Genomic DNA, 23,722 nt, shown 5'->3' with positions numbered 1-23,722 from the left:
TCAGGTCATCACGTATAGCTGAGGTCTCAATCAGCGGTGTGCATGCGCATGGGCCTAGTAGTCACGATGAATAGTTAAGGTAAGCGACAACGTATGCAGCTATCCTGATGAAAGGCAATTGTTGGCATGTGTTTTCGGCAATTTCGTCTTGCCTTATGGCGTAATCAAACTAAATACCTCAGGCTTCTTACTTATAAAGGTGACTCACCTGGGTGATGGTAATTTACATGCAACAATCCGAAAAAGCTGCATTTTCTCCTGACGAACTGCGCCCAAGTGGAAAAAGCAATCATTCGCAAGTACCGTGCAAGTTTCCAACATCTATTATGCTGCGCGCAAGCGAGCTTCAAAAGCACCAGTGCTTTGTGTAAATTTGGTGAATAACTCATGTTTTACTGTGTTCCACAATTATAACGGACAAGCTACGTGCGTGGAATTTGCACATATAATTCTGTAACTGTAATCTCTAGTTTGAGGAATACTGTGCTGCAGCTTAGTTCGAACTATATCTCCCAAACCGATAATCATATATGAATCGGCGGTGAACGGTGACCTTGATCGTTTCTCTATTTAGACAAAACCTGTGAACCACATAACAACGAAGCATGCAGGCTGAATAGACTAAATCCGCGTAAAATCCTCAACTTTGAAAACCCCATTGTTCCTGCTAAACCAATTTCGGTTTGCTTCTAGTGATCGGCGTGACCTCTATCATTACAGCGTCTTGCCCCTGTTGTAAAAGTGGCGGTATGAATGTCTGAAAAATCAGAAAGCATTTTCTAAAGCGTTTCAAAGCACATAAAGCGGGTGGCGGGTGATCTGCTTGTTCACATCTCGCCATTTCCTGATAGTGCCATCAAATGGTTGCCCCGGTGGTCGGTATGTACGACGGCATTATTCAGCATTCCCAAAGACCTGACAAATTAACAACGCTTTAACCGCACATTTCTCATTTGGAAATTCTACTGAACCTTCTTTGCGTGGACGCCTTCTACGTGTAGGTATGGGAGATGATAATTCCGCGTTCTGATTCTTCACGCTTGATGCTTGTGATGAATTGCTTCCCTCTAGTTTTGTTCAAGTCAGTCAGCGAGTTTTCGAAGTACATACAGGGTCCATCAAACATTTACAGCCACCGCGCACAAATATCGCCCTGCTAGAGTGGGGCAGAGGAACAGGTCTTTCGGTGCGTTGCCTAGTTGAGTGCGTAAGTAGCCTGTTTTATGTCGTCGACGGCTACAATCGAGTAGACTGAGCCATCAGAAGGCCGAGGCCAAGTTGAGAGTAACTTTATCGGGACCACAAGGTGACTGGCAGTTTATTACTCCGAGCTCATAAACGGCGAGCTGTAGCACAATTAAACTTCAAACTTCCACGTTCACTAAGACAGACATTTCGTTTCATCATTTCATTTCATCGTCATCATCCCGTCGATTTTCGATCACCTATCGTCGCCACATACTTTATTTGCCATTCTAACGTTCAAATAGAAACAAACCAGCGACGTCTCATGAGAAAATGCGCGCTGCCTGATTTATCCAGAGTTTCGTCCTAGAAGGCTCGAGACAGTTCCGTACTGCTCAAGCTGACGCTGTCAAAATGGATTGCGTCACTAGGTCACTTTTATCAGCTTTTGCGTCCATCGAGATCCTTCATTCATTAAGAAGGCTACTTTTAATCACGAAATGCGAAAGACCGGCCGTGTGTATGAAAGAACACTGTCCCGCCTCTTATAGCCTGAAGATCGCATGGACTGAATGTAACCATATACTTGATTTGAGTATCGCCCAGCTATCCAACGTCCAGTGAGCCTCGCCGTGGCATATGCTCCAGAAGAATTCCGAAGATTTGCCCCAATATGTCCATGCAGGCGTCCCAGACTGCTTCCGGAAGCCGCACATTCGGTACAGCACGGCCATTTCGAAGGATATCAGCGCGATCTTTATAATAAGCATGGTACATGGCGAACATCAATCCCGGTAGCCTTTGAGGACATTCTGGGGACGGTTGGTAGCATGCGTCTTGGTCAGGCATTTAGCTCTTTTGGTTGTAGCACAAACTGATCGTCGTCTCAGGGAACAGGTCACCAGAGGCCTAGCGATCGATTTAATGATAACCGGGGGTAAAGATTTGTGATCCAATGTAGAGTTTGAACTTTACAGCACTTCGGAACGCGAATTCTCTTCAGCGTCCCCGCACCTTGTCCTTTCCACAGACGTCCGAAATACTTCTGATGAAGATAGCATGGAGGCTAATACTTCACAAAAGTCAATTGTTCTTTCGAGTATGAGTTACTTTTTGGCATGGCTGCAGCCCAGTTTGTCTCAATTTGGATTGTCTTGCTCAACATGCTCCATTTGGATTCCTAGCAAGCTGGAATTCAATGCCAAGTTACTTCTCTCACTGGCCGTTTTCCGCCACTGAGCTCACGTTCTACTCAAAAGCGAGGAGTCAGTAGGCCCTCCAACCTAATCCAACGTCATTATCAACCTGGCAACCGTCATCCTCCGACACTCGTTCTGACCTCGAGCCATACCCGTATCAGGCACTAGTGCTGGGACTATTATTCGAGCGTGGATCGGGTGGTGTTTTTCCGTGTATTGCTGCATAAACACTACCGCCTTCAATGGAAATTCGCTGTCTGATAGTATCCAGTTTGGACGGACATTAAGCTGCCATCGTAAATGCATTAGCGCCTATCATCCCGATGCATAGGAGGGCGAAGATTCCAGGGTCAAATTCAGGCACCAGTTGTCGCCGTTAAAGTTCCTCGTTGGAGCGATCTGACCTTGTCTCAGCTTGATATGTTCCCCCAAAAGTAAGATAAACTCCGGGTACCTGTGTTCTCTTTTCCATGTCGGTTTAGGTGCGACCAATTCCACATTAGATGCTTGCCCGCAGTTTATGACGCTGTCCTTTTTCGCGCAATCCCCAGTGCCGGAAAATATCCCCGTCCTCCTTTATTCCGACTATAACCGTATGCTCATTCCTAACGGTATGCCACCCACTAGTAAGGAATTGACATTATCGTTACTATTGCCTTCTAGAGTATACGTCCAATAAACAAGGCAGATATACAGATCTCCATCTTGGCATGGCGTCCCATGATGACGGTGAGGAATAATGTGGAGAAATTTGTTTCTTCACATGTTTTCTCTTCCTGTTAATGAGGCCAGCGCTCCGCCAAAAAAGCCAAGGAACCCAACGCGGTTAGTACCTTTGGCAGATTTTTATGATAGTCGGGTACGCTGCGAGGAATTTGGCTTCACCGACTGCTAAGAACTCGATAATGCCGCGGGAAAAATTAGTGAGTTTGTAGGCAATATGAGCGGATAGTACAATAGTATAACAGTACCTTGGGGTGCTGACACAAATTCAACGCATTGAGAAGCGCCTGTTGGCTCATGTAACACGGTCGATTGCAAAATTGTAGAGATATCGAGATCCGGGGGCAAGCTATCAGGCTGGGTATGGCGGTCGAAGTACCGTCATCGTGACGTCGCTCTTGGGTCCGTGGACAGCTTCGTACAAGAACCTCTTGGGTGGGTCATTTGGGATTGTCGGGGTAGTTAGGATGGGTATAGGAATCCTGACAAATTCAGGACAGCATGGACTGAAGATATTCTGGGGTCTATTTAGGGTGCATAATTGTCCATGGCTGTCGTTTAAGCAAATCAATATCTAGCTTGATGGCTTAAATTGCGAATAGAATATAATCACGGATTCACAGATTCACGGATTGATACACAGGATCGAGGCTTTTGTCCAAGTTTTCCGGGTTGGTTTTGTTCTTGTCGTTCAGCTACCGTCGTTCACCTGGAAGGCACAAGTGAATATTACAGGGTATTAAGGCATAAGCTATACTGTGGCCCGAAATAGCAGGCATATAAGTGTGGTTTAACTTCCCAAATGTCGTAGTGAGACAACACTGTACGATTTCAAAAACGATGATCCTCATTCAGGTGCAGGTAGTTAGGAATGGCGGTATGAGGCTGATGCAAATGGGTGTAGCCATGTGTGAATATGAGAAACTTACATGGGCTAAATGGCGCGCAACCCATCTCACAACTAGTAGTACAATCGCTTATGAAGCTGGCTAGGAAGGGCGGAAGTGTCATTGGATAGTTCCTAATTGGTGATCGAAGCGTACGTGATCTCGTAGTTAGCTTGTGCAAAAGGAGAGGGTTAGCTAGCAAGTATTTTGACAGAAAGGATTATTATGTTGTGGGGCTTGCTAGGGCAAAAGTAGAGGTAAGAAAGTCATGGAAGATAATTTTTGTAACTGTTCGGTGACGTTTGTTCAAGGTTCAAGGAGGGACTTGACATGATGGCAACTTACAAGGTAGGTTACGGTAACAATAACATACCGTCTGAGAACACGGGTGGCTTGCTGATATCACTCACCGTGCACAAAAAATACCCCTAAATTTGAGTGAGTTGAGAGCAGTCTGCAGCTTGCAAGGACAAGAGATCGTGGAAAAAATTGAGGTGAACGGTCGCTTTGCATGTTCGTGTGACGAGGTGGCAGCATGGGGCAGTGACACTTTAAAGGAAGGCTCAGAGGCTTTGCGAAACCAATGGTGTCGGAGGTTCCACACTGCGTGCAACCAGTGAGACACCATTTTCACTCGGCTATAACTGTTTTTTGGTTCATAGCAGGATTTTCAGGGATATGTGCTTTAACGAGGAAAGCCTAAGCCAGCGGCGCAGGCTTTTGCAAAAACCCGCTTTAATTTTCTTTCCCCGTTTTCTCCGCCCAACTCCTGGTCTTCTGTAAGCCACTATGTACAACCTGGGAAATTTTGTATTCTGAACACTACCTCACTACCATCAGCTTTCTGATTTATACAAGGCTGGTCAACGTGATTACATCTGTCATTTTCCTCTTTGTCATTTACCCTTGTTTATGCCAACTTTTCATCAGGTCGTGGGCATCAATTCACAGAATCCTCGGAGTTTGTTGTTGAACGTTCTGGGGGTGATGTGATTTGCCCATTAACCATTCGAATTTCCCACAGGAACACTAGCTTGATTATTAGACCTTGTTGCGTTTGGTGCACTAAGCGCTTCTCACCAACGTTCAAAGTTTTCTGGGACCCATTTCCTTGCATTTCACAGTTTATCAGTCCGTGTCGCTCATGGTGATTTTTATACATTTATAAGATTTCCAGTTGCGCTGTTTAATAAACGAAATCTGCTTTATTTCCTTGGTAACCCAGAGAAGCGACACCAATCTGGTTAATCTAATAGATCTGAACCATACTCCCATTTCATTTCCGTTTCGTCTTCAAAACAGTTGGCCGCCATTGCGGGCCGTGGCCCTAGTAACGGAAATGGCTATACGCCCGGCTTTCTGGGAATGCAATGAACCGCATTCGTGTGGGTGATTCCGGGCTCCAAAGGCATTATTCATACATAGCCTTTGTTTGTTTCATCGCGTTCACTGCTCTTGGCCACAGCGTGTTCTCCGCTCTCTGAGTCAGCGTTTTACTAGTTGGCAGTACGTGGCAGTACCCTGGTTTTCTTGCCAACTTTGCAAAATTGGGACCTGTTTTTGTTCTTTATTTTCTGTCTGCTCCCCCCTCAGCCTGTGATTGTTGGAGGTAAGTTTGACAGCGAAGGTTTGGTTCTTTTTATTAGGGATGCGGTCCTGTTCCTCGCAATTCTTTTGCTTATAAACCCCTAGACGCTGAATTACAAACCGACCCATCAGTGATTTCATCTACCCAAATAACAATTCTTCTGGATTTCTAAGCGCAAACGCTCATGTGTTTCTGTAAAGTCTGCTTTCATTTCGATAACAGATCTTCCTGAAGTCCATTATCTGGCGTTCAGCGATCAACCTGCAATAATCGCTGGCAGAAGGGGCAGTTGAATACTTCAAGGCTACGTCACTCTCGTTTGAACGGCCACTCTCATATCCTGACACAATTACTTTAGCTAGTCTACGTCAAATAGGGGAGCGCTGCATTCTAACTGTTGCTGTTACTAGATATATTTAGTAGCGCATATACTCAGTCATGAAGGGATTTAACAAGCCGTAGATGGCCACGGCTTGTATGGTCCACAAGGGCTGTATTTAGCTCTGTATTTTTCACGTGAGGGTGACAATAAATCGATATGCAATTATCGGGTACCTCACTGGCCGTTTCCAGAAAAATCGCACAAGATAAATTCTTCCTGGTATCATTTTTTGACAGTGCACCATCACATGCGGACGCTGAAAGGATCTGGATTATGCACGTTTCCTTTCATTCGAAGATTAAAAGGCGCCCTGTTTCAGCTTTTGGTTACACCTTTCAGCCACTTGGCTATATGTTTCTCTTGATAGATGGCCATTTACTTTGATGACACCACATAACTAGCATAGACGGAGAAATGGTCGGTCTAGAGAGTGTATGCGTCCTTCTTGCACTCCAGGCCCTACCACTTCGGGGTCCTGGCAGGTCGAGCGACTGGCGTGTGAATATACAGTGCGCAGCACCCAGCATTTTGACAGTAGAGAAATGGTAGGCTCTAATTTACGCGTTCAGAATATTTTTTCTCAATTGATGACGCTCATATTATCACTGGGTAAGCAATACCAAAGAAGTGGGCCATGAAGACTACTTACGCGTGGAGGAACATTGGTAGGCTAACAAAACTGCCTTGCCATATATTGAGTCTACTCCTTAGTTCTGGGCTCTGATAAACCTTCTGTGGTGGACATGGCGCACAATTTTTCAATTTGGCTCTCACGACGTTCATCGTGGGCGTCATGAACTTCCACAACGCTTGGTTTGAAGGTGTTTGGACATGACAAACCTTGTATTAAACCGCAGTGGTTGGCTTCGAGGCTCCCAAGGAAGGCTGCAGAAAATCTCAGTACGTCGAGCCAAATGAGCGCTTTGTATCTGCACCGGATGCACTCCTACAAAAGACATGGCGCCTTCGAGGCACAATGCATTTTTCTGCAAAACCCCTGTGAGTGAAATAAAAACTTTAACGTTAAAGTGTTGCACTTCTTTGCATATGTGCTCAGTCCAAACATTATCTTCATCTGCCGTCACTTTTTGCGATTTGTTTTATTTGATTTTCTTTCGAAATTTTTGGTACATATTCGGCATATGAGAAGGCCTAAAACCAATACATGAGGGATAACTATGTGTTATTTGTGAGTTCATCCAGTAACCGAAGCACCCATGCTGCTTTAAGTCACGAGTGTGTGTACAACGAATGCAGTGGGCGACCTCCTAAACCAACGGAAAGCCGGGAAATGTGAAGAAGCTAGTAGGCCGAGCGTATTTTCTAATAAAGAAGTACACGAAGCGCCAGCTGTCTAGTGCGGTTTTGTCTACGGTAGCAAATGAATCAACTGGCAGTCACCTCTTATTTTCTGGAACACAACTACAAGTTGTCAAGCTTTCTGTACGACCGGCTTCCAGTTAATCGACGGCTAACCGAAGACGAGTTGGACACCTGTTGGACACCTTCCGAGGTATGAAACGCCCTTGTGTGATGTGCAACAGTTTGCGGCGGGCGAAATCAGCAAGATTCTTACCACTCGGGATATATGCAACCACCGCCAGAAATGTCGACCGGCTATGTTGAGTACATGCCACATATTTGGGTTTTAATATGGAGGTGATATGCTTTCCCTCCCGGTAAAACTTCGGGAGACCGGAAGCGTGCTTGTGTGCCAGTCAGGGGTAGGTCACTATAGTCACATGCTTCTCCCGATGGCAGCAGATAGCATTGTTCCGACGCTTTCCAGATGCAATGGATGTAGACGGAACGCATGCAACAAACCGCCTTGGGTAAGTTTTTAAAAGCACCTAATTTTCGCCATGTAGATATAAGCCGCACACCTCGATAACGGACGGCACGGAAGCCGGGCGTCCGGTTGTCTGTATTCATAGAGAGCAAACGATTTGCTCCCATGCTTAAACTATTCGACTTTTTCAAGGCAATGTTAGGCGAAACTTATCTGGTTAAGACTTTTGTAATCGACAAGTTGGTGGCGCAAATGCGTGCAGCAAGGGTCGTGTTCGGCTGTGACGTGATGCTTCGCGATTTTCATGTCCGCAAAGCCATCAGAAAGCACGTATGTATCATTTAATATTGATGAATTTTTGGTCATAGACACATTCTGCACACATCCGGCACATATTTCACCGCACGGCTCGCCTAGACAGTAGGTTTTTTGCTCATCGTATTACGAGCACGCAGATTCCGGAAAAACCTACAGCTTCTACGCAGCACCGATCCTGAAGTTATTTCCTATCTTACAGCCCGCTGGTTGTGCAATAACCAAAAATGGGCCATATACGCGCAGGATGATTTCATGTGACCCATCAGCTCCGGACAGTTAGTATGTTAATGAGATCCATGCATTTAATGTAAGTCTCGTATTTCTTGAGAGGTGCGGTAAGCAGGCATGCGAAGTAACCGCTGAAGATGGCACTGTGTGAACATGCATATACGACAACATTGCCGGTGAATTGCATTTTGGGTATCTCTACCAACTTGTCGGCCACCCACTTTATGGTGATAGTTCGATAAGCTAAATGGTGTCCCCTTCTGATTTCAGGACGTCAAAGGCCAAATTAATACACCTGACGAAGATTATTCGCCCCCCGGAAGGACATATGTACACTTCAAAACGACCAACATATCTCAACATTTCACGAAGTCCATTTTGACCCTTTTCCCCGGTGCAGATGGATGGCTGCACTCCGGCATGGTGTACCCCTAGCCGCATGTTAGCCGTGTGCGTCAGTTAGGTTTGTTCAGTTGTTCGCTATGATCGACGTAGCTTCCATGTTGCTAACCGATAAACCTCGGGGTCTTCCTAGCATAACTCGCAACTTATAATGGAAAACTCTGCTTTTTTGCCAGCAAACGTGCATGACCTTTAGCAAATAATGAACGTGGACTACGGAATTTTAACTGGCAACAGGAATCGTCGACCAAAATTTGTTTGCACGAATGCACCTACGCATATTTTGCATCTTCAAAGGCCATGTAGATTCCAGAATGTTCGGGGATTTTTTCGGGTGGAAAACTATCTGAAAGTTTCGTCTATTGTAAGTGAGTCAACGTTTTCCACAATTCGAGGTTTTTTATTACTTCGGGCAACATATTCACAGTCGGTGGTGTTTATTGACCTTGAGGATTCGCTCACTTAAACAAATCACCATAGTAGATGAGTTCCAATGATACAGAAGCATACACTTTATATATAGACATTCTACACTATGAAGTGGCGAGCATGAAAGTGCCGTAGCTTTCGAGAAATCAGTTCCATTGTGCGAATACTGAGCGCCACAACAGGCTGCCCGCACACAGCATATTCAAGCATCCGCCAGACGTCACACAGGTCAGCCAGCATTCTTACTGGATCCGATCCTGACCCAGTAGCGACTCTTTTTCTATCACCTGATAATTGAGGACCCTCTGGAACATAGTGGCCACTGTGTACTGACATTTGCCTGCACTCAATACTGAACCAGGAACCCTTAACCGATGACACTAATTTGGAACTTCAACCGCGCAAATTTCTCAGAACGTTGTGTCTTTTTTGATCGTTTGAACATAGACCATGTTTGGTAACGATGATGTACGGGACTGACGAAATAAAGATTTAAGGATATGCTGCAGTGTTTATCCCGAAAGAAATTTTGCGCAGTGGAGTAGACCAAGGATCACCTGGGATTTGGTGTCTTGCAAGTTAGGCACAAACCATCTCTCAAACTAGAGAATGCTGAGAAGACAAATGAACATCTCATAAGTTGTGAAATCACTGTAAATCAGAAAACTGCCAACTTAATTGGCGAAGCCAATTGCGACACCAAGTGAAAGTGAAAAAGGCGAATATCCCCTGTTTGTGTACATACAGAATCCAGTCAATATCTGTGCCCTTGTTGGGCGAAAGCGAAAAATCCTACTAGCTACCCGAAAGTGGCAGTCGAAGCCCGCAAAAACTATTCAGGCCTGTGTTTTACCCCATCGAGCTCATCGCCTTCAGCCTTGGTATGGTAGACTTTCAGGCGGCCTTAAACCAGCCTACCGTTTGCATAGAAAGATGTTTGTAAACTCTAGCATAAGACGAATTCCCTTAGCGACTTAAGGCCACATGAAGTGCATTCAAGGATGTAGCCTGGTCGAGCCTTTCTAACTGGTGTTTTGTCAGTCACTCAACAAAGCACGCCTTCTGCTTAGAATGAAATGAACTGATAAGCCGATTGGCTAAAAGGCCGGTAGCTCTGTGTTTGTTAGCGTTACCGGTATGAAATGTATGGTATGAGAAGCATTGCGAAGCATGCCATTTTAAATTTTCCTGTTGCAAAAAACTTGGCATCGCAGACACAACAGGGATTCTTTCGTGTTTTTGCGCGTCTTTGCGCGACACGCATAACTCCTCAATAGGCTGCTCCACACAAGCCAAAATCCAAAGGCTAATTTCGAGGCCTACGGGAGCCGGCGGGCCATTGGACACCGGGTTACTTCTACGCCGGGTTACTTCTACACCGGGTTACTCCTATTCCTGATCTAGGTTAGTGACCTTCCCGATGCACTCCAAAAATCATGCATATACTTTTTGATCAACCAAAAGTTCAGGATTTCAATAACAACGCACACTAGCCTGATGGCAACGCAGTAAATCGGTTGTTCCAAGGCTGGAAACTTTTACTGGATTAGGAATAACGTGTCTGTATGTTGTTCACAGGCGGCCTGACAGATGAGCCCGTCGTTTGTAGTGAGGATTGGCAAAATCAGTTACAAATCTAGAGACCAGGAAGACTTATGCCCCTGGCAAACCCACTTTTGTTCAATTACGAAAAATCGGCCTGAGTGGCATTCGTTGTTTCTCGAGCAAATCGGTGCAGCCTTCCTCATACCAATCGCTTGGACTTCCATATGTTCTATGGGGCCCACGTCAGACCGTTTGTCGGATGCGTCAACTGAGTAGCCCACTCAAGACAGACGAGGGACAAAGTGGTTGCCAATCTCAAATCCCGTTGCTAATTTAACGCGCCTGAAGATCCTTGGACTCTGTCGACTTTAAGTGGAACCAATACTTGGTCCCTGTTTGGACAAGGTAGGATCGGTCATTTTTCCTCCATTTGACTCCACCAACACACTGTAGGGACACAGTGAGAGCTTTTCAATATTAGAGCACGCAACTTCTCATTTTGAGCCGTTAGGGAATGGAATGACTCTACTCCAGCAGTCACCCATGTTGCAGATAAATTATTTTGCCAGTGAGCGGTGATGATACCTAATCAGAAGTGAGTCGGCATAAACTGAGTCGTCTCCCGTCAACCCCAAATCAGCTCGCGAACCAGTTTATTTTGTCACTTGGATGTGAACTTTTGGAGATATGCCGTGATAGAACCACAGTCTCTATTGTACTGGAGACCTCACGATTGTTCTCTGCGTTAGGCAGCGGTGAACATGTTGTTGCCTTATTCCATGGCTCAGGCGTAACACTAAGATAAGGCCTTGGTATGTTTAATGGATGGCAACTCTTTACTGATAACTGGAGAATGGTTTAGTAAAAAGCAGACGCTGAAAAATTGCAAAACCCTCGACCGGATAACTCTAACTACCAGAGTGAAAAGGTCACGTACCCAACCTAACTGCACATCAAAGCTGGCCACGCTACGAAACAGTCATGTGTTTGAAAGATCCACTGCTAAACGTCAGTGCTAATGCATCTTGATATCAGCGAGTGGGTAGTCCGCACGAAAAGACCTTGTCTTCTTCAAAGCAGGGTAAGGGATTTTTACAAAGGAAAATACTCACAAGTTTGATGAAAACTGTTGGACAGCTTACGACTGGTTTCGCCCTTCGTAGGGCTCTTCAGGTGGGCGCACTCCCCGATTTTTTAACAGTATGTTCTAGTCGGGGGGTTAGTTAACCTGAAAATTGGCTACATTTGCTGGGACTGAGGGCTACTGCGTCAAATACACTCCGTGCTTTTCACGTGACTTGCAGGCGTGCCGCTTAACCTCCGACGTTCCGAAATTTAGCAACAGTGTCAATATCACCAGCAAGTGGTATATTTTTTCTATCTTATTCTAATTACAGTTTTTTTTATTCTCACCTTGTCCCAGCTTTCTTCCGTTGACCAAAACTCCCATACCTCGGGCCACATTCAATCAGATGTTGCTGCTGCTTTTCGGTTCTGTTTAATATGGTGTACAAAATGTTACCCCAGAACGTTTTCACTTGATTTAAACAGGCTCAAACGTTTACCACAACATCCTAAGCACTTGTGTTCACCGAGTACGTTCTTGGTTCTGTTGAATGCGTTTGTAAATGTGGCTTGGGACGCCCTTAAGGCCAAATTGAAATCAGTGGAAAAGCTAACACACTTTGTCAGTCACTTATCACGCTCCTACGTCATGCGTTTTAAATTATTCTAACATTTAGTCCCAAATACCATTGATATTCTGTATTGTTCGCTGGTTTGCCGATGGCCTTGTAGGTTCTACCAGAACCCCATGGGTTTCTTCCTCTAGTATTTCTTGTGGCTGCGTGAAAAACAATCGGACCGTCGCATATCTCGGGCAATACAGATCTAGGCTCTTTCACGATGGAACACACCTTACCTTATGTGCATAACAGAATATGAGAGCTGATCACATGTCATTCTGGTGTAAAAATCGATTGAGATTTTTTGTCCAGTTAGACCAGTTGTGGTCTGTTTACAAGGAAGCGTGAATGGTAAAACAGGTCTCTCACGTGACTCTGGCCACCGTGGGTCCCCTGCCACAACAGCAGTAATCCTGACCAGCTGGGTTGAAAGATCGGGTTTTCCATGATCGCTTACCATCCATTTCTTCCATTCTTGGTTCTGCAAGAAATGGCTTTCTCCCGGGTATATATCGAAATATCGGTGTCTCGGGTGCGTTAATTAGTTGATGATCGCATGGCTGTGAATCTGTTTACCAAGCTTCGTAATTCAATTGCAGACATTTCGTCGTGGGGCATCGCCAGTGTGTTGTCGAGTTGGCACCTTATCCGTCTTCTGCTCAAAGAAATAACAATAAAGCTATTTTTCTTAACCAGCCAATCACATCAATGGCTATTATCAAGTAACTAAGCACAGGGGGTTAATAGGTAATTGTCCATTCAGCCATGCACTGATATGGTCCCCATGATTGCTAATGAACATTGCATAAGCCACTTTTCAGCATGATTTACGTAAATTCTAGTCAATAGGCTGCATTCTTGTTGGTGATGTGTTTCGAATGGAGAGGGTCTCGCGCCGTTCGATGGATAACTGAGGCTTGTTTGAAGACCAAACGATCAGTTTTGTTGCTGGTGGTTGTAGTGTATGTAATCCGTTGTCACATTTACCATTCTTCCTGAACTTAAATCACACTTTGTAACTGTCGTTCACGTTGTATCATGACGTTTGTTTTAATGTTACGAATACACAATTTTCCGGTGCGATCTGCTGACTTCTTGCTGAACGAGTGTATTTACGCTCCGTTGAACTGTCTGCTGATTGCTGAACCAGTGGGACCAAATCTCTGTGCCTGTGTCAACTGTCGAACGTCACAATAAATACCTGTGATATTTTTAGCCGTGAATATTTTTCCTACCGTGGAATATATCACGCACGCGGAACCATCTGTGGGAAATTCCGACAAGTGAATATTTCCTTTCACATCCAGTTACTGCATTTGGATCGGTGTAGTGGACTATTGTATCTACACATTCGTGAGTCCCCATTTGGCTACTCATTCCTTTCCTATTGTGATTTTGTGAATTTATATTGGTTACTTTGCTTGTTAATTTATCCGAACACGCTGATAAGGACCTCGTCCGCTACATGGTCTACGGGCTTCCGCTTTGGGCTCAAGTTGACTCATTGGTTAAGGCACCAACTTACGGACCGGAAGGTCCATGGTTCGAACCCAACCTCAGAATCTCAGACGGTCCTGTCTAGGCTTGTGAAACCTGGTAATATCCCAGCCTTCGTTCCCCTTTCCATTGACAGGGCAGCTAAGCACTGAAAGGGTGCTGCATCTGAAACATTTGATTTTTGAAGTTCAGCTTTGCACAGTATTTGCGGTCAGCTCCTACGGAAAATTCAACCTGTCAGTGGGCGTTAATTAGTGCTGATCTAGTAGCAATGTTCAAACATGGACAATACAGATTTAAACCGTATCTGAAGGATGGTTATCGATTAGATCCATGAGGTGACTCGAATGGCATTGTGTAGTTTCTCAGTTTGTGACAAAACCTATCAGGAGTTTTTGAGTATTTCAATTAAAATCCACCGTAAACTCTAGCAGACGCTCCAGCAAGGTTAGGAGGAAAAAGCTAAGCTCGACGGTGCTGGACAAAGTAAACTTTCTTAATTTTTGCAACGTCAAATGAATCACCGACGCTATGGGTAGAAGCATGAAACGGTGCTTTTATTAGGATTCCAAATAATTTTCTGGGAACAGTACAATGACTCCCAAAGTTTGTTGCACCGTGCGCCTCTTCCACTGTGTCGCAAACCGTCATTCCGCTCAAAGCGGGAAAACCTTATCACGACCATGTAACACATTTGACACTCGACTTATCTGCTTGACATCTCTCATATAAGCTTTTACGTGCCTCTCCCTCTCCCTCTCCCTATTGCAGGTACCACGGACGAGCCACCACGAGCCCCGGGCAGGAAAGAGTAACCCTCTTGTACACCCCCCCTGATTGACCTTGACCTGACTTTGTACCCCCGTCTTCCAGTTTCGGTTTCGGTTGAATGCACGTGTGTTTTTGCCACGCTTCGGCCTTCTCTCCTGCGTCACCCGACCAGTGCGAATGTGTGCCGTGTGGATTCACTTATGCCAATCTCTATATCGGCACATTTCAGAACCAACGTGTGCCGTCGCTACACCCTCTCGAACGTCGATTACCGCTGACTTCTCGACGCCCCACGCTACAACCAGCTTCAGTAATAAGTGAAAGTAACTTGAAATGGGGGTATTAACTAACTAAGAATTTATAAATATATTAACTGATTACTAATTATTTAGTTTTGTTTTATGAATTAATATATCTAATTAGTAATTAAAATTTATTAACACTATTTTATAAATATATGGACCAAAGGTGAATGAAACGTGGTATTAATATCCAGAAATTATCCACTTAAACAGGTCAAGTAATGGGAAACCTGTGATAAATATTGTCTTACGAGAAAACCTTAAAACAACCTGGACTTGTGGCTATGTTCTTGTAGTAGCTGCTTCGGTGTGTCAGAGAGTTTGCGCGTGTGAGTGTCCGTTCGGCGTTCCACCATCGATCTGGCGTGTGACTTGAGTGGCTGATTGGCTGCGTGTCCGATTGATCCGAGCACGTGAGCGTTGTGGGTTGAGTGGATATATGACTCAGATGTTTGCTTACCCGCCACGAAAGCGGGCCAGTTGGCCGCGTGCACACAAAACATCCGTGCCACTAATTACCTGTTTTTCCGACTCACTGTGTAATACGATACAGGCGACGGGGACCATACCTAAATGAGGCGAAAAGACGAGGCACTTTGCATTTAGCTAACGCATAACTGTTTAAAAACGTCTTTTGATCAGAACTGATTTCATAAAATTCATAAAAATGGATTACCTGAGGTCATAATTATCCTAGTTTTATGGGCGAGTTTGTTCATGGCCCTTTGAGCCTGTTGGTACCATACTGTGAGGTTTGTACCGTACAAGATCATTTTCAGAAAAAATGCGACATTGTTTGCCGCACAAAAACCACATACCCTAGCTACAAACGAATTCCCATAATATAAGATTCTTGGGTTCGTTTCCTGAATACCGGACGCCATGGGGATAGGAAGAATGAAATTTTCGCTTGAATTTTTCAGAGCCTCCACATCCTGTAAACTCAAGCAACTGGGAACAAAAATCTGATCAGTGAGGCCTGTTCTCATGCAGAATGGTGTGTGGTGGATCTCAGACTGCACTGCAACTAATGGTCATCCTAGGAACCATCAGTAAAACTTTTATATATGCGGCTATTTTAGCATAGTTCGGAATCTGACTATTCTGGTGTTTTCAACTGAGTCCACTCTGAAACGCCGAGAAGCACTGGACGGTTACTCTGTTCTAACCGGAATCATCAGCATTGTGCATATCATGCGAATTCAGAGTGTACGGAGTGTCGAACCCGTGACATTTTCGCCTGTGGTTCAACACTTCACCGATGGGCCTCGAGCAACTGCTCAGCGTTGTACCTATCACTCAGCGCCTGGCACCACTCATCCATCGATTCCGGAAACCGCCTCACGTACTCGCTTACTGACTGGCTCCTTGAGTGATGACTTCTTGGCTGGAAGTTTCACCCAACTTGTAAATTTATTCTTCCGCTAAGCTACTTATTTTGGTGTTTTTTAAACTCCAAAGCATCTCCCTGAGCACGAAGATGGGCTTAGATGGAGCTCGCTGTAGCCTGTTGGTTCCTCGCTCCCTCACCAACGTTATATCGGTCAACCCGAAGACTCCTACGCACCGGCTTCCCCTCCTGAAGGACTTGAAAACAAGGCCCTTGTTTGTTCGCAAGGCGGTGCCGGCCGCTGGATACATAAGGCAAAACAAATCTGTTTTTAGTAGTCAGGTGGGTGTAGATTTAATGTTGGTAGTGTGAGGAGATTTCGAAATTTTCACCTGAGGTTTCATTCCGTGAGTAAAGTCAGTCTATCCTGAAGAGCCGAAAATTTCTGTACAGCTGTCTCATCCTTACTGAGGATAATTAGCACTGTGTATTTCACGAAGCTCGGAAAGTTTTGAACTCACGGCCTCTGGGCCAAAGAATATAATCACTCCGCTGTAGCACCCTTTCGGTGCCTAGCTGCCATGCCACCCGAAGGAAGCGCGAAGGCTAGGATACTGCAAGGTTGCCCAAGCCAAGGCAGAGGAAGTCGAGAGGCCGAGGTTGAGGTTGGGTTCGAACCACGGACCTTCCGGTCAGTAAATTCGCGCTCTAACCACTGAGCCATTTTGCCGCTTCCCGGCTAGCAGTTCGCTCGATTAACCGTTCGGCGACGGGCGGTTGATACCGCGCCACTCATTAATCAGTCACGTAATTTCTACCGCACGGTCACTTGTTGACTTACTGCCCCCGTAATGACTTCCAACTTCCGACATCTGAGAGGTTTTCCCATCCAAACAGATGGTTACAGTTGCAGGGATTTCAAAATTCCCATGTTCAGTTTTGATCTATTTACTTACAAGTTTTCAGCTGGTTTGCGTGAAGATGTTGACTTCCGTAACTTCTCCAAAATCTTCCGCTAGAAATAGCAACAGGTGTTGTCTGTCAGGTAGACAGAACGGTAACTACTGGAGGATGCATTTCGTTATCGAATATGGAGAAATTAAGTATGTCTTTTTTCATGTTTACAAGAGGATTGCGAAGTGGAGCAAGTAGAAAGATGAAGACGAAGTAAGTAACCAAGAGGTGCGATTTCCTTGCTGGTGGTGTGAGCGAGTGGACCCTCAATGTTTGTAACATTTTGCTCATTTGTGTTCATTTGAATGGTTGTTAATAGCCGACATTCGGCCACTTGGAACCAATTTCATGGGGGAAGAATAATAAGTTGCAGTTTAGACGCAACATACTACTCATAAGGTTGCTGAAAACTCTTCGACAGCTCACGACCGGTTTCGCCCTTCTTGGAGTTTTATAGGTGGGCACGCTCTCCAGGTTTTCGTCAACCTTGAATCTGTAGCGGTCGCTCACTAGATCACGCGTAAAAACACATTCAAATCACGTAAGAATTCCTGTACCGCTTGGAAGTTTAGGCGACCCCATGTAGATTAACACTATTTTATAAATATATGGACCAAAGGTGAATGAAACGTGGTATTAATATCCAGAAATTATCCACTTAAACAGGTCAAGTAATGGGAAACCTGTGATAAATATTGTCTTACGAGAAAACCTTAAAACAACCTGGACTTGTGGCTATGTTCTTGTAGTAGCTGCTTCGGTGTGTCAGAGAGTTTGCGCGTGTGAGTGTCCGTTCGGCGTTCCACCATCGATCTGGCGTGTGACTTGAGTGGCTGATTGGCTGCGTGTCCGATTGATCCGAGCACGTGAGCGTTGTGGGTTGAGTGGATATATGACTCAGATGTTTGCTTACCCGCCACGAAAGCGGGCCAGTTGGCCGCGTGCACACAAAACATCCGTGCCACTAATTACCTGTTTTTCCGACTCACTGTGTAATACGATACAGGCGACGGGGACCATACCTAAATGAGGCGAAAAGACGAGGCACTTTGCATTTAGCTAACGCATAACTGTTTAAAAACGTCTTTTGATCAGAAGTGATTTCATAAAATTCATAAAAATGGATTACCTGAGGTCATAATTATCCTAGTTTTATGGGCGAGTTTGTTCATGGCCCTTTGAGCCTGTTGGTACCATACTGTGAGGTTTGTACCGTACAAGATCATTTTCAGAAAAAATGCGACATTGTTTGCCGCACAAAAACCACATACCCTAGCTACAAACGAATTCCCATAATATAAGATTCTTGGGTTCGTTTCCTGAATACCGGACGCCATGGGGATAGGAAGAATGAAATTTTCGCTTGAATTTTTCAGAGCCTCCACATCCTGTAAACTCAAGCAACTGGGAACAAAAATCTGATCAGTGAGGCCTGTTCTCATGCAGAATGGTGTGTGGTGGATCTCAGACTGCACTGCAACTAATGGTCATCCTAGGAACCATCAGTAAAACTTTTATATATGCGGCTATTTTAGCATAGTTCGGAATCTGACTATTCTGGTGTTTTCAACTGAGTCCACTCTGAAACGCCGAGAAGCACTGGACGGTTACTCTGTTCTAACCGGAATCATCAGCATTGTGCATATCATGCGAATTCAGAGTGTACGGAGTGTCGAACCCGTGACATTTTCGCCTGTGGTTCAACACTTCACCGATGGGCCTCGAGCAACTGCTCAGCGTTGTACCTATCACTCAGCGCCTGGCACCACTCATCCATCGATTCCGGAAACCGCCTCACGTACTCGCTTACTGACTGGCTCCTTGAGTGATGACTTCTTGGCTGGAAGTTTCACCCAACTTGTAAATTTATTCTTCCGCTAAGCTACTTATTTTGGTGTTTTTTAAACTCCAAAGCATCTCCCTGAGCACGAAGATGGGCTTAGATGGAGCTCGCTGTAGCCTGTTGGTTCCTCGCTCCCTCACCAACGTTATATCGGTCAACCCGAAGACTCCTACGCACCGGCTTCCCCTCCTGAAGGACTTGAAAACAAGGCCCTTGTTTGTTCGCAAGGCGGTGCCGGCCGCTGGATACATAAGGCAAAACAAATCTGTTTTTAGTAGTCAGGTCGGTGTAGATTTAATGTTGGTAGTGTGAGGAGATTTTGAAATTTTCACCTGAGGTTTCATTCCGTGAGTAAAGTCAGTCTATCCTGAAGAGCCGAAAATTTCTGTACAGCTGTCTCATCCTTACTGAGGATAATTAGCACTGTGTATTTCACGAAGCTCGGAAAGTTTTGAACTCACGGCCTCTGGGCCAAAGAATATAATCACTCCGCTGTAGCACCCTTTCGGTGCCTAGCTGCCATGCCACCCGAAGGAAGCGCGAAGGCTAGGTTACTGCAAGGTTGCCCAAGCCAAGGCAGAGGAAGTCGAGAGGCCGAGGTTGAGGTTGGGTTCGAACCATGGACCTTCCGGTCAGTAAATTCGCACTCTAACCATTGAGCCATTTTGCCGCTTCCCGGCTAGCAGTTCGCTCGATTAACCGTTCGGCGACGGGCGGTTGATACCGCGCCACTCATTATTCAGTCACGTAATTTCTACCGCACGGTCACTTGTTGACTTACTGCCCCCGTAATGACTTCCAACTTCCGACATCTGAGAGGTTTTCCCATCCAAACAGATGGTTACAGTTGCAGGGATTTCAAAATTCCCATGTTCAGTTTTGATCTATTTACTTACAAGTTTTCAGCTGGTTTGCGTGAAGATGTTGACTTCCGTAACTTCTCCAAAATCTTCCGCTAGAAATAGCAACAGTTGTGGTCTGTCAGGTAGACAGAACGGTAACTACTGGAGGATGCATTTCGTTATCGAATATGGAGAAATTAAGTATGCCTTTTTTATGTTTACAAAGAGGATTGCGAAGTGGAGCAAGTAGAAAGATGAAGACGAAGTAAGTAAAAAAGAGGTGCGATTTCCTTGCTGGTGGTGTGAGCGAGTGGACCCTCAATGTTTGTAACATTTTGCTCATTTGTGTTCATTTGAATGGTTGTTAATAGCCGACATTCGGCCACTTGGAACCAATTTCATGGGGGAAGAATAATAAGTTGCAGTTTAGACGCAACATACTACTCATAAGGTTGCTGAAAACTCTTCGACAGCTCACGACCGGTTTCGCCCTTCTTGGAGTTTTATAGGTGGGCACGCTCTCCAGGTTTTCGTCAACCTTGAATCTGTAGCGGTCGCTCACTAGATCACGCGTAAAAACACATTCAAATCACGTAAGAATTCCTGTACCGCTTGGAAGTTTAGGCGACCCCATGTAGGTACACCACAATTTCTCATCCATTTTTGTTTACGCTACTACCATCTGCGTCACGCTCCAGACTTCAACCACATCAGGTCAACTTGTATTTATGTTCATGCAATTATCAAACACGAATAAACACACCTCTCTTCACACTACACACAATAAATAGGCATGCAACTCGGCCCAAAAACACAATCGCGCGCACAGGATGGGAAGTCAAACAAGCTCCGCAAGTCTCCACGGGCGAATACGGAACACGCACGGCGGCTATACTACAGAGAGGAGACGTCCCGCGTCCGGAACTTCACTCAGGAAAGCTCAACAGTTTTCCTCAAACGATATATCACTTTTTGGCTTATCCGCTTCTTGTTTTTATCAAGTGTACTTTCGTACTTTCGTAATCATCCTCATTCTGATAAAACAGACATTTGTTAGTGCTTTTCACCTTCTGATAACCAATCTAATTACGTTGAAACCAGATCATAAAGAAACCCGATTTGCACGAAGTACACTCATTCATTCACTTGTCAATTTGGTTTTCAATGGAGACTTCACCTTCTGATAATCAACCTAATTACGTTGCAATCAGATCATAAAGAAACCCGATTTCCACGAAGTACACTCACTCATTCACTTGCCACTTTGGTTTTCAATGGAAACCTAACAGAATCCCAACTGAATTTCTCCCTTACGGTATTCCTCAACTTTTACTGTGCTGTACAAAGGCCGTCTCGTGTTTCATTTGACAATTCGACATGGATTAACAGGTTCCCAAGAACAGTCCGGTAGCACTTTCGTGATTAGGTAGACAGTGGTCAGGAACATGTTGTTTGATTAAGTTGGCCTGGATGATGAATCTACTGATTGTGCCAGCATGGGAACAGCGCCGTGGCCATCGCATGGGTTAGTAATGTCCATCTTCGGTTAGACTCCCAATCAAGGAGAAATCCAACAGAAACAGTAATGTGATGGACGGCTGATGCCCGAATCGGATTTGCCGACCGACACTTAGTCAAATTTTTCTAGTACTTACCAACCCACATAGATCAGAAAGATTTGTGGGCAGCACTCAACAGGAATATTCGACTAAAGTACTCTAAACTGAGAGAACCAGCGCTCGAGACCCCATTTCAATTGTCAGCAGCTTCCACACTAACCAACAGTAACCTCTGAGTGACATTCAGCACCAATTAAATCTGTCGTTTGCCCTAATACACGATCTTTAATGTTGATTGACGAAGCTTTTCTGTCAAAAGCCAAACGCTGTCCAGGAATACATCCATCGATTGTTTACCAGCCCCTCTGAAAGGAATTCAGTTGTGTTTTTGTCGTCAACACCTGGGCGACAAAGCCTCCTATCCTGAAAGCAGACATACACTGTGAAACACCTGGAAGCTGGTAGTATGAGGGAAGCTGTGAATTTCAACGGAAATTTTGTCCTGTAAGATAAACCCATCTATGCTGAAAAACACTTTACAATTGTTTCATCCTTTTCTGAGGGGAATCCTCATCATCCCACACTGTCAGCAAGGCTTAGACAACGCGAACAAAGAGTGGAATTCACTAGTTGAGTGAAACTTACATCTGAGAAGCATGTGTTAGACCAGAGAATCAACAGTGTGAGGTGGAGTTAAGGATGAGTGGTGCTATATACTGTCTACGTGACAGCTAATCACACTGCCGATCAGCCGCTTGTGGCCAAACTGTCAAGTGTTCAACCAGGACCGGATGTTTGCGCGTTCGAAACTCTCTGAGTTTCGTGAGATGCGTACTACTGACGATTCACAATAAGGAAGAAACAACTGTGGAGTGCTTCTTCGCTTTTCAGCGTAGACTGTCTTAATTTACAGGACGAGGTCACCATTAAAACTGCGGGAGGTCCCCAAGTGACCATTCCTTCAAAGTAGATAAAGATCTGTATCTTTGTGATGTACTATCATAAGGTTTGCTGAAAATCCGTCGACAGTCCACGACCGGTTTCGCCCTTTTTTGGGGGGCTCATAAGGTAGGCGCAGTCCTCGGGTTTCCGTCAATCTTATGTTCTACTTGGAAGCAAGTTGCACGAAATTAGCGAATATACACCCTCGTTTATGATGTTTTCACAAACGAGAGATTCAGCTGGTTTCCAGGTGAGTCTCTTGAAAAACCAAATTAGTTTGCAAATGAGTGTATATTCGCTAGATGAAGATCTCTTTCGTTCTACCCTTAAGTTTTTGCTGAATGGACAAACTGTGCGGATACCATGACCCAACTCCCCACAGATGCTACCTCAGGTATCCCGAAGACAGATTCATCTCAAAGTGATGGAAAACAAGGAAGCCTTGAAAACTGGTTTGTCTTGCCATCTAGCATGCAAGGAATAGTTGGCCAATCACGTTACAGCCACAGTTACTCTCGGAGGTGCGATGGTTCCAAAGTTTGCCTCCTCAATTCGCCCCCCTCAGCTGAGGGTAGCCCCTCTATTACGAGGTAACTGTATCTGCAAAAAGTGTACGAATCACAGAATCCCTCATCACCATGTGGAATTCATGAAAACGCATGTCTTGACGTCGGTCACGTTTCTGAGCAACTAGGTTCTTAGGCTAACCCCCCCAGGACATCAAAGCTCACTTTACCGATGGTAAAATCTCCTCTCCCCTAGACTAGAAAAATCATATTCTGGAAAGATCATTCTAAAACTATTCTTTCGGGAGTCGGACCACTTCCAAGGAGGGCCACTTTTCAAAGAGACCACTCTTAGTCAACTTATTCGGGTCGCCTCTCCATAGATGGCAACCAGATTTCTTTAAGCCTAATTTGTTTAATCGATTTGGAGTGTTGACTAATCGGACATCATTCAGTAAGGGATGAGTGATGGCACAGTTCTTTAAAAACGGAGAACATGATTCATAGTCCATACTGTCTATGGCAAATAGTAAGTGGTCTACCTCTCAGTTTGCTGCATGTAATTACGAATTCACGGTTGCGGTCATTGGAACTGAAAGTATGGTTTCCCTATTCCCATCGGTTTAGAAGTACCCGGTAACTTTAGACGTCCGTTCTTATTTTTACGCCCCCCTTGAAGACGGCAAGGCTGTCTGAACGATTTTGACATTTAAAACTTACTATTGAGGCACTGGACTATTGAACAGTGATCTCTCACTGCTCTCACGCCTAATTGGAAAGCTGTAAATGATCCAAAATGCTTATCCTCGAGACGGC

General features: G+C 45.0%; 2 protein-coding genes across 2 annotated transcripts in view; both read right to left on the bottom strand.

Annotated features, from left to right (window-relative positions):
- Window positions 1-4,934: 4,934 nt before the first annotated feature.
- On the bottom strand, window positions 4,935-5,156 carry T265_03669 (hypothetical protein; the record flags this gene model as incomplete). Its single annotated transcript, XM_009168211.1, has 1 exon — window positions 4,935-5,156. One exon carries the CDS (start codon window positions 5,154-5,156, stop codon window positions 4,935-4,937), a length of 222 nt encoding a protein of 73 aa, XP_009166475.1.
- Window positions 5,157-6,861: 1,705 nt separating this feature from the next.
- The window catches only part of T265_03668 (hypothetical protein), a gene marked incomplete at both ends in the record, with an annotated part of 64,024 nt that continues 47,163 nt past the window's right edge, over window positions 6,862-23,722 (bottom strand). Inside the window, 2 exons of the mRNA XM_009168210.1 lie at window positions 6,862-6,961; window positions 18,128-18,236. Of these exons, the coding sequence (XP_009166474.1) occupies window positions 6,862-6,961; window positions 18,128-18,236 (209 nt within the window). The remainder of the gene's footprint in view (window positions 6,962-18,127; window positions 18,237-23,722) is intronic.

This window comes from Opisthorchis viverrini (genome assembly GCF_000715545.1).
Source record: "Opisthorchis viverrini unplaced genomic scaffold opera_v5_53, whole genome shotgun sequence".
Lineage (NCBI taxonomy): Eukaryota > Metazoa > Platyhelminthes > Trematoda > Opisthorchiida > Opisthorchiidae > Opisthorchis > Opisthorchis viverrini.
This window is presented reverse-complemented; position numbering and strand designations above follow the sequence as displayed.